At 41.7% G+C, this 16609-nt stretch overlaps 1 protein-coding gene across 1 annotated transcript in view; it reads right to left on the reverse strand.

The window, feature by feature from the left end:
- The window catches only part of LOC147659653 (tetraspanin-4-like), a 425072-nt gene that overhangs the window by 284923 nt on the left and 123540 nt on the right, over positions 1-16609 (reverse strand). The window contains exon 3 of the mRNA XM_086951575.1: positions 5844-5918. Coding sequence (XP_086807701.1) covers positions 5844-5918 — 75 coding nt within the window. The remainder of the gene's footprint in view (positions 1-5843; positions 5919-16609) is intronic.

A 16609-nucleotide genomic window follows, 5' to 3' on the forward strand; every position in this document is an offset into this window, starting at 1 on the left:
ATGTCAGCAACTACCCAAGATGATCCTCATGGGATAACACCATTAATTGTATTCTTAATCCCACAGGGGGAACAAACTTCTAACCTCTCATCACAGCCAAGTCACTATATATGGATAATTCATCCAACACATTGTTGTAGGGTCAGACCCCTTGGGGAACAGTACTCTTCCCTTCGTGACCCATTATCCCAATCTCCTTCAAATACAGCCTCCTTGCACACTTCTACTGCATCCCCCCACACTGGCTACAACTTCTTTAATTTCCAAATTCGTAACACTATTATTCATGTATGGCTACCTACATAGGCAATCTGCCACTTTACCTCCCCCCCCCCAAAAAAAGTTCTCTATTGTGTACCTAAACCTGGCTAGTCTAGCTGAACAATTGTTGGTACCAGAAGTGTTCAGCGCCTTGAGCAAAGGTTTATGATTGGTTCTTAAAACGATGTGCTGTCTCCCCATGCACACATCTTGAAGTAGTTTGTGGCCCATGCAGCAGCCAATGCTTCTTGCTCAATTACAGAGAAGTCTCTCTCTGATGTTGTCAATGACTGAGAAGCAAAGGCTACTGTCTTCTCAACATTTATTTGAGAAACAAGTGCAGCAATGCTCACCCCGCTGGCTGATTATGGTCTTCATACCCATACTAAATGGAGTCAGAACTTCTGCCCTGGCAGTTCCACTTTCACATCTTCAAAGGCCCTTTGTTCCTCTCTCCCCATTCGCACAGCTTCCCTTTCCTCAGCAATAGTTTCAAAACTTCTGTCTTGTCAGCAAACCCATACACAAACTTGGTGTAGTATTCCTCTAGCCCCATTTATGACCTTAACGTGCCCTTGTCATCAGGGATTCCTTGCCACACACAATTTGAGTAGGGCACATAATTTGAAGAGTATAATCCACATGACAGATTGCATTGTTGTCATGGATGCTGGTTACAAGTAATGTCTTTGTGCAGGTGTAGCAGGGAGAAAAGAATACATTTGCCTTCGCCTCCAGGGCCTTTGGGGCGGGGGTGGAAGTCAACTATTTTGTTATTGGAAAAGTAGGCACTGACCATGAAGTGGACAGGTGATAGGTTCGGCTTATGCTATGGAGTACATACACACTTTCATGTCAAGTTTGATAATCAGTCCATGTGGGAAAATGTTGAATTTCAATGGTCTGTATAGGGGCAGCAAGAAGGAAATGGGTTATCTGTGCATAAGTATTCTTTAATGGTAGCTATTTATCGGGGGTGCAGAATTACGCTGTTGATTGCCTGGCCAGGTTGGTCATTGTTGGTGAACTTGTGGATCTGAAGGTGGATGAAGAAGATTTGTGAGACGGTAGAGGTAAGGTTTTGTTGGAGGTAATTATAAGTCTTAGTGGCCATGACTTGAAAGATAGACTGATTACTGAGAACTTTAAGAACTACACATTGGTAAAGGATAGACTTTCTGTGATGGATGGGATTCTTTTTCAGGCCACTAGGTTAGTTGTGCTGGGTAGCTTGCGCAAGAGGGCCATTGAACTTGCTCAGGTTGAACATCTAGGTGTTTTAAAATCTTCTGGTAGCCTTGGTTAGATCTTGAGGTGGAAGGAATCCTCAGGAAATGTGTTAAATGTAGTATCAGTGATAAGGTGCTCAAGAATAGATTCTCACCTATTTGTGCAAGATCATTGTTGGACCATCCATGGCAGAAGGCAGCACAAGACTTTATTGGGACTTTGGCTAGAGAGAAAGGTATGCCATAACTATTGATACTTGTTTACCTGTTTTGTAGGTGGCACTGTGTGAAAAGTCAGGGATGTTTGCATGGAAACTGCCATTGTTTGAGAAATGTGTTTGACACTGAAGGGTTTTCCAAATTACTTTTCACTAATAATGGTACCCAGTAGTGTTCATAAGAAATGGAGAATTTCCTAAGCAAGAGTAGTATTTTTCACAAGAGGTGTGCTCTGTATCATCCTGAGACAAATAGAGTGGAAGAGAGATTTAACAGCATGTTCAAGGGAAGAATACAGTTGGCCAAAACTCGGTAGGTTTAGATTGGAAGGAAGAACTATACAACTGTGTGCTGAGGTTTCACCTTTTTCCTCATCAGACAAAACTCCCTATCACTTATTTTGGGGTAGGAAACCAGATTGAAATCTGTTCCTATGTTGAATCTGTTGGAGGAAGGGGTGGCATGATATGAATAATGCAGTAAAAAGATCTGATGGAAGCATATGGAATCTGAACAGCGTGGTGCCCTGAAGAAAATTTTTATGTGGAGTTTAGGGAGAATCATGTGGTTGGGGAGCATGAATAGCTTTTGAAAAACAGCACCTCTTGCTCTACTGAAGAGCTGCTTAAGAGGGTTGAACACAAATCTAAGAGACCCTGTTTCTTGCATTATTAGCAATTATTTGAGTGTTGACTAGGTCTACTTGTTCTTCATTCAAATGGTTCCAAGATTGTTTCTACTGTGTATATGTTAATGTTTTGATCTACCTGTGTCTCTGGACATTATATCTGACTCTCTACTGCTGAGTGCCTTGTTGTTTGTTTGAGGGAGGATGTAGGGTATCTACAACTCTGCTTTGAGGTGCTTGATTGGATTGTGTGAGGGTTTACAGGAACTGAAGAGTCTTTTAAGACAGTAGCTGATTCTTGGAGAAAGCTGAACCAGGAAATACATGTACTTTAAGAAGACCGTTGTGTTCAGGAGTCTGTGTGTGTTCTGCAATGGCCATATGTATCTTACTGCCTGCTTTTTCAAGCAATTGTCCATACATGCAAGGGAAGCAGAAACTTTATTTTTTGTCTCCCCAGCTTTTTCCCCATAGTCCAAACCCTGTTGGAGGGTTCATCCCCACCTCCAATCCCTCTGCTTCCAACACCTATGGCGATGATCAACAAGGGCTGCAGCTACAAGAATGGGCGTCTGAATTAAAACAGATGCGTTATAAATGCATGGAGAAGCTTTGCAGATGTTTCTGAAGACAGAATCACCACCAGTAGGTCACATTCAAATACACAATGTGCCTCAGACTTTAATGACCGTAGTAGGGAGACTGATAGCAACAGGTCATCGAGCAGAGGACATTTTTATGGATGCATAAAATGATGGTGCGGCAAAACATAAAAAGGGCATTTTTTACAGCATCAATCAGAAGGCACATTGCAGAGACTTCACAGAGGCAATCAGGGACCGGTACCAAAACTGAAAGGCTGGACATGCTGTGCACTGCTGATGACTGATTAATTTTTATATTCGCCAGATGCTTTTCCAACAAAAAAAATCTACATTGGGAAGGGCCAGAACTATATTTATTTTTATCAATCCAGGAAAGCACAGAAAATGGTAAAAACAATATCGTGTACAAAATAAAACACACACAACTGGTGTGACATCATACAAAGACCTGTTTGTTTATATCGGAGTGAGCATAGATGATTGTGTGCGGGCTCTGATGAGTATAACAATGGATGAGCAGATTGCAATGACTGAAGAAAATCAAGCAACACTTGTGAATATAAAATAGGACTTAACCCTGACACCAGATATTAGTAATTAAATAACAGTGCCTTGATTCAGCTGTAGGACAGTTATCTATCTATCTATCTATCTATCTATCTATCTATCTATCTATCTATCTATCTATCTATCTATCTATCTATCTATCTATCTATCTATCTATCTATCTATCTATCTATCTGTCTGTCTGTCTGTCTGTCTGTCTGTCTGTCTGTCTGTCTGTCTGTCTGTCTGTCTGTCTGTCTGTCTGTCTGTCTGTCTGTCTGTCTGTCTGTCTGTCTGTCCGTCCGTCCGTCCGTCCGTCCGTCCGTCCGTCCGTCCGTCCGTCCGTCCGTCCGTCTGTCTGTCTGTCTGTCTGTCTGTCTAGGTGTCTCCATCTATCTATCTGTCCGTCTATCCGTCCGTCCGTCTATTGAGAAACGAGTCTGGCTGGTAAGCAACTGGGCATGGGTGGAAATGCTGAAATACTAGTCAGAATTGTTTACAATGAAGCATAATATTTGTGGGTGATGATTCTTAACATGTATCATGAAAACCGTCTCCCTGGGACATCTGACTTCATCACACTGTAAAATACGCCTAGCAGCCTAATGCACAGTATTAGATGCACACTTTTGAGGGATTAGGTCCCTATATGCGATCAAACGATCATTTCAGATCAAACCGAGGATCCAGCCAGATTAACTTTGTGGAGAGTTCTACAAACAACTTGAAGAATATTTGAAAATAAACAGGGCGATATCCTGATTAATAAAACAGTATTGTTAAGACTGAAAGATGATTGTGGAGAACTTAAGAAGATAGTATCGGCTTCACCAAAGGAGAGAGATTATAGCTCTTGCATTCTACTATCTAACTTCAGTTTCCCTGTGATAAGGAAGTCAGTCTCTAATGTCACCAGTTCTATTTCACTTCAAGGCTTGGACTCAAAGGTAAAAAGATATTCAAATAAAAACATCACAGGGCCTCTCAACAGGGAGAAAAGTACTCTCTGGTGGATAACTGCCGATTTGCTATTCCATTTTAGTATGTTTCTTATTGCTTTTTGCCTGTTCTGACGCTCTTTGGTTGTATCTATTTCTATTTTTTGCTGTCATATATATCCCTAAATATTTACTTTAAGATTAACTTTTCCTTTCCTCCATCCGTGCCTGCTTGCTGCTCAGTCGGTTTGCTCAGAACAATTCCCTTGTCTCTTAGCTGTTACTGTATTCTGATGCTGTACTGTGGCCTTATAGCCCGTTGTAGTGGGCTACATCGGCTATTAAATGCCCGCTGCAGCGTTAAAGGCTCGAGCCGAAGGCGAGGGACTTTAACAAAGCAGAGGGACTTTAAAAGCAGGTATAGCCCTGCTATGAAGGGCTATAAGGCTATTAGAACATTCTGCCACTAGAGGGCAGAATATTCTAACAAATAAAACAAAGCCTTCAGGGAGCGCAACAGGATTGAAATCCCCTCAGGCTCCCTGAAGCCTTTGTTCACAGCCAGAGCAGTGAACAAAAAACATTGGAATGTTGGAGCTTTGGGCTTATACAAGCCATTATAAGCCCGGAGCACTCCATTGTTTTCAATGGAGCTATCAACATTCCAATGTTCTAATATAGCCTTATAGCCTGCCGTAGAGGGCTATACCAGCTATTAAAGGCCCTCTCCAGTCGGCTCGGGCCTGAGGGACTTTAATAGCCGGTATAGCCCAGCTACAAAGGGCTATAAGGTTATTAGATCATTCTCCCACTAGAGGACAGAATGTTCTAACAAAAAAGAACAAAGCCTTATGGGAGCATGAGGGGATTGGAATCCCCTCAGGCCCCCTGAAGCCTTTGTTCACAGCCAGAGCTGTGAACAAAGAAACATTGGAATGTTGGAGCTCCAGGCTTATAGCAGCCATTATAAGCCTGGAGCACTCCATTGTTTTCAATGGAGCTCCCAACATTCCAATGTTCTAATCATGTTTATGCTGGTTTATTGTTCTTCATCCTTCTCAGCTTTTTAGTTGATCCTAAGCTCTCTATGCCTTTTGCTTTGTCTCTCTGTTGACTCTTTGCCTGTATCCCTCCATTTACTGCTCTCTGTCAAGTGTACTGTCCTTCCCAGTCTGCCAGTGTTAGTTGATGGTGTCTGACTATTTCTTTTGTCATTGTTCGTTGAGTCTAAGGACAACAGTAGTGGCTTAGAGAGATGTTTCTCAACTGTGTACCAGGATGTGGATGTTGGGTGGCTTCTCACAGAGACTGGGAGACGCTAGTGAAGGAGGCTGCAGCCCCGGGGGTTTCAAAAGTCACATGCAGCCAGATTGTAAAGACATTTAGGAGATCATAAGAGTGGTGGCTCTGCCCTTACCTTGTCAGTGTAGGCAAAGAAGAGAATCACAAAGAGGAGCTCCAGCAGGAAAATCACTAACAGCAAGATGAAGAACTGCCCAGCAGCAAAGATGGTTCAAAGGGAGAGAAACAAGAGAGATATCAGAGACTTATCACTGCAGCATCACCAGCACATTGATGAATGGCACTAATACAGCATTTATGGAGCACACGGAGAACAAACTTGTATCACAACACTTCAGCAATAGGCATCATTAATATCCAACTTCATTAACTCATTTAATCGACCAGAGGCAGATCTTCTCCGATTGCATTTGAGCTGCAGGTTTCACACAGATCTTCGCACTGATCTATCTTACACTTTACCTGAAGTCACATCGCCCTGTAAATCAGCACCGCAGGCACACTCCGTCTGCTTGTAGACATTTGTCGGTATACGCTTTTTAGATAGAAGCAATTCATAAAAAAACAAAATACAATTCTACCTGAACAAATTTGTCTTTCCAATTTCAACCAGGAAATTTCTTTTTGTGATTGATTAGTAATATTGGGAAAAGGTAATGTGTTTTCAGGATCAGCAGTTCAGCAGTACATGATCAATATCCACATCGGTGACGTAAGAACAGGTTGCACCAAGCGAGTAACAACAGATTTGAAGTAATGTTTGTACTGGAGTAAACAGTCCATAGCTCTGTAGGGGTAATTTTAATCAATTTGACACTATGGTGCCTAGGCCACAGCATAAGGTTGGCATCTTCAACAGCTCGCTTACGTCATCCCTTTTTTAGTTCTTTAGCTGGTATTCCTCGGTTCAACTGCTTTCTATGGTATCACCAATTTATAAGATTGCACCACCGAAACCTTTCTTTTTTAAAGTGAAGTTATAACAATTTGACACATTTCACTGGTGGGTAATCTTTGTAACCTTCAAGTGTGACATTTTTAGAAGTGGATTATAATATTTCAGTGATAAAAGAAGGTATCCATTCTGGTTAGGTTAACCTTGGCATGAGTGAGCATACAATCTAAAGAGATCTTCTATTCAATGTCTGGTTATGATGGCACTGTGGTGATTTTCAAAAGTCCTTGGGACCTGATCAAAACCAATATATTTTGTTTCTGTGTGCAAACATTCATTGAATATGGTTTCCTTCTTTCCAAGGGCAGATAAATGGAAAACACAAATATGGGGATGTGAGAGGGGGCAGTCTGGCCCAAATCCGCCATTGTGGGAGGGAAAACACTTTCATACCAGCAGAAAACAGGCCACCAAATTTAAAGTTCAACACTGTTATGGCTCCTGTTTTTCCACCTAGATGGCTTCTGTATGCATGACAGGCATCGCTTAGTAAGATTAAAACATGGTGGCTGGTCTTCTTTGCAGTAGCAGCATGGTGGAACAGTTGTCGCTTATGTGTGTCCTGAAAGTGTATTGCCCAAGTGGGAGGCCATTACCATGACTCTCATAACACATGTGCAGGACACTCTAGGAGCTTTCCCTCAGTGTGTGAGGAATATTTTACACATGTTTCTGTCTGTGTCCACCACGGTTTCAATGCCAGTCTTAGACTAAAGGGATGCACGTGGAAAGGGGTTGAGTTGGAACATGAACCACAACTAGTCATAAATATTTGTGAAAAGTTATAAAAAATGTACCAATAAAGACTTTCTGAATGTGATGATCTTTACACAAAAGATGGATTCCATCAACTTGAATCAAAAGGTGACAAGCAAGTAGCCTACAATTTGATTAGTGATAATAAGTTCATGCCCATTCATGAAATCTATTCGTTACATGATTAACTGGCATTTCCAAGCAGTAGTGTTTCATTTTTTAGGATTCATAAGAATTAGGTAGAGGTGAAATGATGCTTACACTGGCATAATCTCACTTAATTTCCGGCATTCCACTTTACACTTGTTATACAAACTTCCAGAGAGTTCACCAGTATGCCATGTTGTTTAATTGAGCTGTTGTGCAAGTGAAAATCCTATTGTTGGAGCACGAGAACAAAATCAACGAATAGAATTGGTTGTTGTGTATGTTACGCATGATTTTTCACTTTTATTGTTTAGCACAAAATGTGTCTTAACATCCAAAATGGACCAGAGGACTCATTTTACACTAACAAATTAGCATGAGGAGTCTGGACCACTATTTTGTGTAATTCTGCATATTTTTCTGGGCCTTTCTTTTAACTTTCTCAAAGGAAATGATGTGAATTTCACTCAGGCCTGTTAAAAATTCTTGAAATTTCTGCTAATTTTTTAACACCTTGGCTGCACAGGATATTCCTCTGCTGTGCTGGGCCATAATGATAATGGGTGTGCTCATGACGAGCTCAGCTCGTCATGAGCACACGAGCACCGTGCCTCATGACGAGCTGAGCTCGTCATGAGCAACGAAGGGGTTAAATTAACTTCTAGAAACATTTTATACCTCCTATTGTAGTTGGACACTTTAAAACTTGGTTCTGAGCAAACACCAATCCAATTAATATATGTGAGAATATTATTAGGCTGCATTTCAATGTTGTTTTATGCCATTGAGTGACAGTCACATTTTAACAACTACCTCATTGCACCAATACCACATTAGTGTGAGGTAAGCCTGCTTGTGTTGTATGTAGCTTCCTCTCTAACTTATGCTGTTTCTGTATTTATAATTGATGATACATCATTTGAGTACACTTTGAAACTGAGTTAGATTATGCTCAATATCCAGGTGTACTCCTCAACCAACATCTCAACTAGCGAGACACCCACAAGACCCATTCCCCTCCACAGCTTTTTCTCTTGCTAACTCGTGTTTAAACTCGGATATGTTTTCATTCAATTCAGTTATACTGATTTTATGAGTAATCTGTTACAAACATGTACTGATGAAAAGCCCTCTGATACCCTCAGGTCTTGCCAGCATTATGTAAAACTTTTAAATAAAATAAATGAAATATAATGTCACTTAGGGGCATATGTAGGTAGCCGTTTGCGATTCACAAATGCCGAAATTCAGTGAATTTCCGCGTTTGCGAATTGCAAACGGCGTTTTGATATGTAGGTGCCACTTAGCAAAATAGGGCTGAGGAGCGTAGCCCCACTGCTCTTGGAGCAGTGTAAAAGAAAAAAGTTAAATGATTATAACAGAAGTTATTTCTGTTATTATTATTTTATTTCTAGTGTTCGCAAGGTTGGGCGGGACGGGGTTGGGCTCCTGGCACGTTTGGGAGGAGGAGTGGTTGCTGCACTCCAAATCGTGCATGACTGTTTTGTCGGCCCCCTTGCACCGGCCAGACAGTCCTGCGCACAATGCATGTTCCCCACCAGGATGAATCACACAGCCCGGTGGGGAAAAAAAGAAAAAGAAAAAGAGAAGGAGTAAGAAGCACCAGTCACGAGGAGCACAACAGGCACCAACAAGGAGAAGAAAAAAACACCGAAGACCAATTAGTTATCAACATAAGCAATCATCCATTGAACCATCACGAGAAACAACTATTACAAAAAGGCACATCGTTTGTACCGACTCACACAACTGATGATCTAGAGCTTGAAGTCAGCTTTTTCAAACTGATGCGTAAACTACGTCTACGACATTTCTTTGACAACATCTTACCTATAACAACAACACAAGAAACAGATCAACTGCAAGGCTTACGCCCCACCAGCTCCTTTCAAGCACATGTTAGCCACAAAACCATGGATATCTTTGAAAAGATGGTGAAACAAGATTTAATCAAAATAAAACATCAACCACACACAAATAAAAACATCACACAGAAGGATCTGGACACCCTCAAAAAACTATCCAACAATGAAAAAATCATCTGCACTAAAGCAGACAAAGGTGGTGCAATAGTCATAATGGATCGAGAGAAATATGAACAAAAAGTATTGGAACATGTGAATGACAACAACACATACATGAGGCTTGATCAAAATCCAACAATGGAATTTCAAAAAAATTTGAAAACGATCATAGACAAAGCATATGAGATGGGTGTGATCAATGACAGAACGAAGAAATTTCTACTTAAAGACAATCCTAAAAGTCCGACATTAAACATGGTTCCAAAAATCCACAAAAACTTATTGGACCCAGCCTTAAGACCAATAGTATCTACCAGGGGCAGCATGCATGAACCTATAGGACAACTACTAGATAAATATTTGCAACCTCTGGTTAAAAACATGGCAACATACATAAAGGATACCACCAAATTCATACTGAAATTAGAAACAATCAAAATTGAACCAGATGAACAGATAACACTGTGCACAGCAGACGTACGCTCATTATATACTAGCATACCCCACTCCATGGGTATAGAAGCAATAGAAAAAGCCCTCATGAGTACAGACCTGGATGTGAACTTTCAAACATTCCTAATGGAATTAATGCTCTTCTCCTTATATCAAAGCTATTTCAAACACAATGATAAATGGTATCTTCAACTGGTTGGCACTGCCATGGGCAATTCGGCAGTGCCGGTATATGCGAATCTCTTTATGAAGTTTTATGAAGAAAAGCACATACTCTCTAAAACACAATGGTAAAAAACCTAAAACTCTTCATCCGATATATCGATGACATTTTCATAATTTGGTCAAGCTCCAAGGAAGAACTACATGAAGTTTTGACCGAATTTAATCAAGTGGATGAAAGAATTCAGTTAACCTGGGAAATATCTAATACCACCATCACATTTTTGGATGTCAGAGTTAACCGCACACATAAAGGACTTGAAACTGATCTTTATATCAAGAGCACAGATAGAAACAATATGCTTCATTATAGCAGTTTTCACGAACACAACCTGAAGAGATTTCTACCTTTTTCCCAGATGGCCAGAATAAAAAGAATCACGTCTGAACCCACTATGTTGCAAAAAAGAATAACGGAAATGGAAAACAAATTCAAACAGAGAGAATACCCAGAACATATTGTGGAAGAATCTAAACAAAAACTTGAGCAAATAGACAGAAGGTCACTGCTACAACCGAGTCAATCAAGAGAGCAAACCAGGATTGTTGCCATATCTAAGTTTTCAACATCAAGTTACAAATTCAAAAAGACCATACTTAAACATTGGCGAATGCTCACTTTGGAACCAGACTTCAACAATTGTTTCAAAGATCCACCGGTATTTGCGTTCACCAGAACCAAAAACATAGGGGAAATGATTCAACCACGGACGGCTATAATCAGAAATCTTCAATGGAACTAAACCATGCCACAACTGTGGACATTGTAATAACATCATCAAAGGCAATAAAATTAACCATCCCATGAAAGGTCAGGAAATTAAGCTAAGAGTCAATGCAACCTGTGATTCGTCTAATGTAATATATGCTCTAAAGTGCCCCTGTGGCAAACTATATATTGGCAAGACGGAACGCCGTATTAAAGTGAGAATTACAGAACATAAATCTAACATACGTCTAAAGAATGTGAAATCCACAGTTGCAATGCATTTATGGAATTAAAACACAACATTGCACAACTGAAATTTGTGATTCTAGAGAATATCAAAAAGATTGAAGGCAGAGATAATACTAAACACCTACTTCAAAGAGAGAATTCATGGATATATAGACTGTGCACTCAAAAACCTTTTGGACTCAATGAAACAATAGAGTTTTCATGCTACTTATAATCTGTAAATTTGCTCCAGTGCCTCATTTTGGCACTCCTGTACGTGTATACACTGTATATTTCCAACACAACATACTCACTCAGCACCAAACCTGATAGAGTCGCCACACAGCTCACCATACTAAAACACCACATTAGTATTTCTTTTACATCGGTTCACGACCGCTATGACACACCTTATGCCTTGAACTCTTTAATTTTTATTTTGTGATCTTTAATTTTTATAATTTCTATCGCTTTGACACACTGGAATCACATAACATTTTTGTATTTTCTTCCCTAAATCAGAGCCCCTACATGAGCCGGCAAGACCGTAGTCTTTTTTTAGTCTTCAGCTAACACGTGATCGTGATCACTTTTGAAAACCTAAACCTAACGGCAACATTGTTGCCGAAAGAAACAAGAAACAACACCGAAGCCGCGCTCGCGGTCATTTAGACCCACGTTCTCCGAACGAAAGGTTAGTTTATCTAAAACAAACCCTGCATGCTACGTTATATTCAACAATCACGCTGAACCAGTTAACTCATTTCGTGTATCTTTCCCTTTATTTTTCGTCCAGCATTAGAGCTTAGAACATTGAAAGACAGGCATGTAAGTTGTCATTTCACTTACCATTTTTCTTCATATGCCATATAACATTATGAATGTGATAAACAAACGACTCTACCATTAAGGTTGCTGTTATTTTCTTGTGTTATAAGAACATGTGTTTCATATTGAGAACTAAGTGACATTTACATGTTTATTTTTACAGTGTTATTCCCTGATGAAGGGCTCAAAATGCAGCCCGAAATGCATTGGATATCATGTATAATAATGATGCCTCATTGATGATAATGTGAAATTACAAGAAAGTGAATATGCTCTATTGAATATTCGTTCACAAAAGAGAATATCTACAAATAAATGAAGTTATAAACTGAATTAACTGTGTGGAATCCTCTGATTATAAGAGGAGATAATAGTGTTCGCAAGGGGATGGTCCCAGTGACCCACTGGAATCACATATTTCATAGTTATTCAAAGGCGTTTTTAGGGGTATTAACGCCACCCACGGAGAACCTAACCCTTACAAATTAGGTAACAAAACGGCTGTGCATCCACCCTAGACTTTTTCTGAACACGCCCAGCCTCCCATTCCCCATCTGAGCACTGAGCCACAGTGCTCAGACCAATCACAATGCTGCATTGGAACATTGTGATTGGCGTAGGGGAGGGAGCCTGTGCGCTTTCTGTTCCGGTCGGAGAGACGACGAGGACCGATTGAAGATAGAAACTCGGCGAGGAAGTAAGGTTTTTTTTGTTTGTATTTTGTACCCACCTCTACCCCCTGCATTCTCGTTCCCTGCCAGCTGCTACTGAATCTGGTTCAGAAATATTGTTCATGAAAAGCAGCGCTGATGCAGATCTACAGTGCGTTAACGAAAATAAATCTGGGCTCTAGTCTACACTGTGGGATTTACATATGTTTACCATTCTGTGACTTCTACCAGTTAAGCCCATCTGTATTGTCCACAGAGAGAGTCATGGAGTTGGGCCAAAAGGCCCTTCTGATTGAATAACCTATAATTCGTAACAATGTCTATGAAAAACTGAGCATAAAACGGGGGAAGATGCATCGCCTGCTATGCACCAGTAAACAGAAATAAGGAAGATGCATCCCCTGCTATGTACCAGTAAACAGAAGTAAGGAACCACTGCTGTGCACTGGTAAAAAGAATAAGGAAGATACATCTACTGCTATGTACCGGTAACCAGAAATAAGGAAGATGCTTTCACTGCCATGTGCTAGTAGCCTGAAATAAGGAAGATGGATCCATTACTATGTACCAGGAAACAGAAATAAGGAAGATGCATCCACTGCTATATACCAGTAAACAGAAATATTTTCTATTGTCATCTGCACACTCTACCCTCCCTCCAAAATCCGTGATGGAGCAATTTTTCCCAGAATGAGGGTCCACGCAGAATGTGTGATCTTGTCTGTTTTCACAAAGGCGTCCTATTGGGTGATCACAGGAAATATTTCCTTTCCACTGCTGTCAGAGGTCTTAAACACTAGAACACTTTTTAAAATAGAGTATAGCAGGAAAACAGAACATAGGGTGCTGAAGGAAAGACCTAGCTTTTCAGTTTGTCCTTCAAACAACATTCAGTTCTTAATTTGTGCCTTCTGGGATTAGATTCCTTGTTCTGGGCATGACTGCTCTTGGTAGCCTATACTTAAACCCATCATGTAGATTAAATTGGCTGAAGGGGCTACTTGTTGCTTATGATTATAGTGTGACACACACTGTCCACTGACTGGTGGAATGAGTTCTGCATTGCTATATTTGGCCGCCAAACAAGGTACATAAGAAGAGATGGGCAGAGAACTTCCCTGAGCAGGAAACTAATAACGCAGTCTGTTTTCTGGTTTCCTTTAGCTGGTGTTTGTGTACTTATCTAGGAGGAAATGGGTTTAGTAGGAATGTTTCAGTGTGCTTATCTTTCTGGCTGATTGTAATTTTAAAAAAGCATTGATAATGCATCGGTTTCGCCAAAGAGCTGTTTTCATCAATCATCATCCTGGAGAAGGAAAGAGCTCCCTGACAGCTAACAGGGGGGGGTGGGGGGGGGGGGGGGGGGAGGGGGAGGTGGGTTAAGAAGATGTGGCGCATTGGCCAGAGCGACTGATTCTAGAGATGGGGATCCCGGTTCAAGTCTTGGCGGCACCGCTCAACATCTGGTGATTCTATGCCAATCAGTTAATCTCTCTGAGTGATAAATTGTAATATAAATATGCCGCAACAGTAATAGGCAAAACTTTATGAAAAAAGCGGATGTTAACAGTATTTCCGGGGCGGGAAACTGATAAGAGAAGAATACCAGTAAGAAACATTGGTAAAGGCAGGAAAATATGCTACAGCCAATAGAAATGGAGGAAAGGTATGTAGCACGCACAGGAACCAATGAGAAGTAATAAAATAGAGGAGGCGCACACACAGGAACCAATGAGAAGCCAGGAAATAGAGAAGGCGGCATGTAAGTCCCTTTTAGGTTTATATTAAAATCAATAGATTTCTCAAGCACAGCGAAAGCTCTGTGCAGGCGAAATCTAATTTAGGAAAATGTGTGCTGCTCGATTGCCTTGAACCAGCGTTCACGGGCCCTCACGGCTCGGTGGTGTCAATGCACTCACACGATTTTATTTTCCTTAATGCTATATAGAGGAAAATATATCCCATGGGGAGATGGAACACCATGTAATGGTCAATGGTACAAGATGCAAACACTAAAAACAAAAGAATTAAAAGAAACTAAAATGAAAAAGAAACCAGGCCAACTATTCACATAATGCAGTTAAAGGTCATATGTACAATGACCAGAAGATGACATATGTAGGGACAACCAGAAACGTCATAGATACATCCATTCGATAAAACTGAGAAAAACAGAAGAGAGAGACCTCTTTGGACCTTTATTACAAACAATAAATTCACCGAAGATGAGCAGGAACTCCCCGGCCGTGTGATAGAAGCACTGCAGGCACGAGAGATGGGAAGACAGCCCCTCCCAGGCCGTTTATGCTGCCCCTCAAGACGAATGCAAGAAAAGGGGGCGATCTGTCATGAGACAAATACCAGAGGGGCGAGGAGGGTGGAAAGGAGTGCAAGTGAGATGTGATTAAAAGAGCCGAGCGGGGTCCCCTGTCACAGCAGCACTGGACAGGCGGAGAAGGGGCTCTCTCACTTCAATTGTTTGATGTACGGTCACAATAAAAACCGCGCTAAAAAGAAACCACTCGTTTACGATCACGAGTTTCCCCTTTAAAGCCTGACAATTCCCATCATCAGGAGTGAATCACACCTGTAGCAGTCAACAGTCGGCACTCCACACAGACCGGAAACCGTGCTGAGGGCTGGCTTATTATGCAATAAATCACGTATACACCGCTGATATTTAGCCTTTGTGCTCAGGGTTACGTCCTTTTCATTTCAATTGGGTAATATTAATAGCTGTTATCTACAGACTGGGACAGGTCAGACATAAAAGTAGGACAACAGCCTTTAGCCTTAGTTTTATGTCTGGCCTTTCCCCATTTTGCACGCACACACACAATGTGTGTGATGTGTAAATATGTGAGTTTGCCACACATTTATAAGCCACGCACACATAAGTACATAACATTAGTAGAAGCACAGTGGGTGGGAGGGAGCGCACTGCCACAGTGTATGTCACACCGGGCTGACGGCCTTACACCTCCGGAAGGGCCATCAACAGAGCTCTCAATGTAAAGTGCTCCATCGCCGCTGCTTAAGCAGCTTTGGAATAGAGGGCCCGCCCTTGAGGGGGTCGTAAGGGCGTCCGCGGGAGGTGGCCTGTGCCACAGCCGGTGGCCTGGGCTCATAGGAGGACTGTGCTGATGAAAGAGCTTTGCACGTATGCCCATAGTGTGAATTAAACCAGCCAGCTCCTTCACCTGTGCGAGTGGATGTCGTGCTCGCAGCTTGTTATCGTAAACCAAACAGGTTAGTAGGGAGGGCGCGAGGGAGGGATTGGTGATCCGTTTCAAGGCCGCAGCTTTTAAAGCCTCCTCAAAGAGGCAGCAACCCGAGCCTCCGGGTCGATGCGCAGATCGAAGCCTCCAGCAGGCTCCGCTCCGTCTGGAGCAGCGAGCCTGTGACCTTGGACACGATCAGTCAGGAACCGGTCACGTCCTGGGCCTGGCCCGCGAGCTCTCACAGGCCTACGTGTGCCAGGGAAGAAACGGTGGGGAGGTGGCAATATAGATGCGGGCCTGCTGCTCTTAATTCAAATGCATTCGTTGATGTATTTATTTTTAAAGGACTAGCTCCAAGGAACAGTAGGAAAAAGCATCAGAAAAGGAGAGCAGAGGTCAACAACCGCGGCAAGTCTTCAGCGTGCGTCTGAACTAAGCATGGCCCACAGTCCAATGAAGTCAGCTGGAAGAGCATTCCATACCTTAGGATAAGGCCATGGGTACTGGCAAACATTTTTCCAGGGGCAACAAAGTATAGTGTGTGTGTTGAGCGCCCAAGGGGTGCATATATGCCAGAACAGGGGGTTTGTGGAGGGTTACGGTGGGCAGAGGGAAAGCGAATCATATACATGGTGTGGTCAGTAAG

Source organism: Lissotriton vulgaris, unplaced genomic scaffold (assembly GCF_964263255.1).
Source record: "Lissotriton vulgaris unplaced genomic scaffold, aLisVul1.2 SCAFFOLD_453, whole genome shotgun sequence".
NCBI lineage: Eukaryota > Metazoa > Chordata > Amphibia > Caudata > Salamandridae > Lissotriton > Lissotriton vulgaris.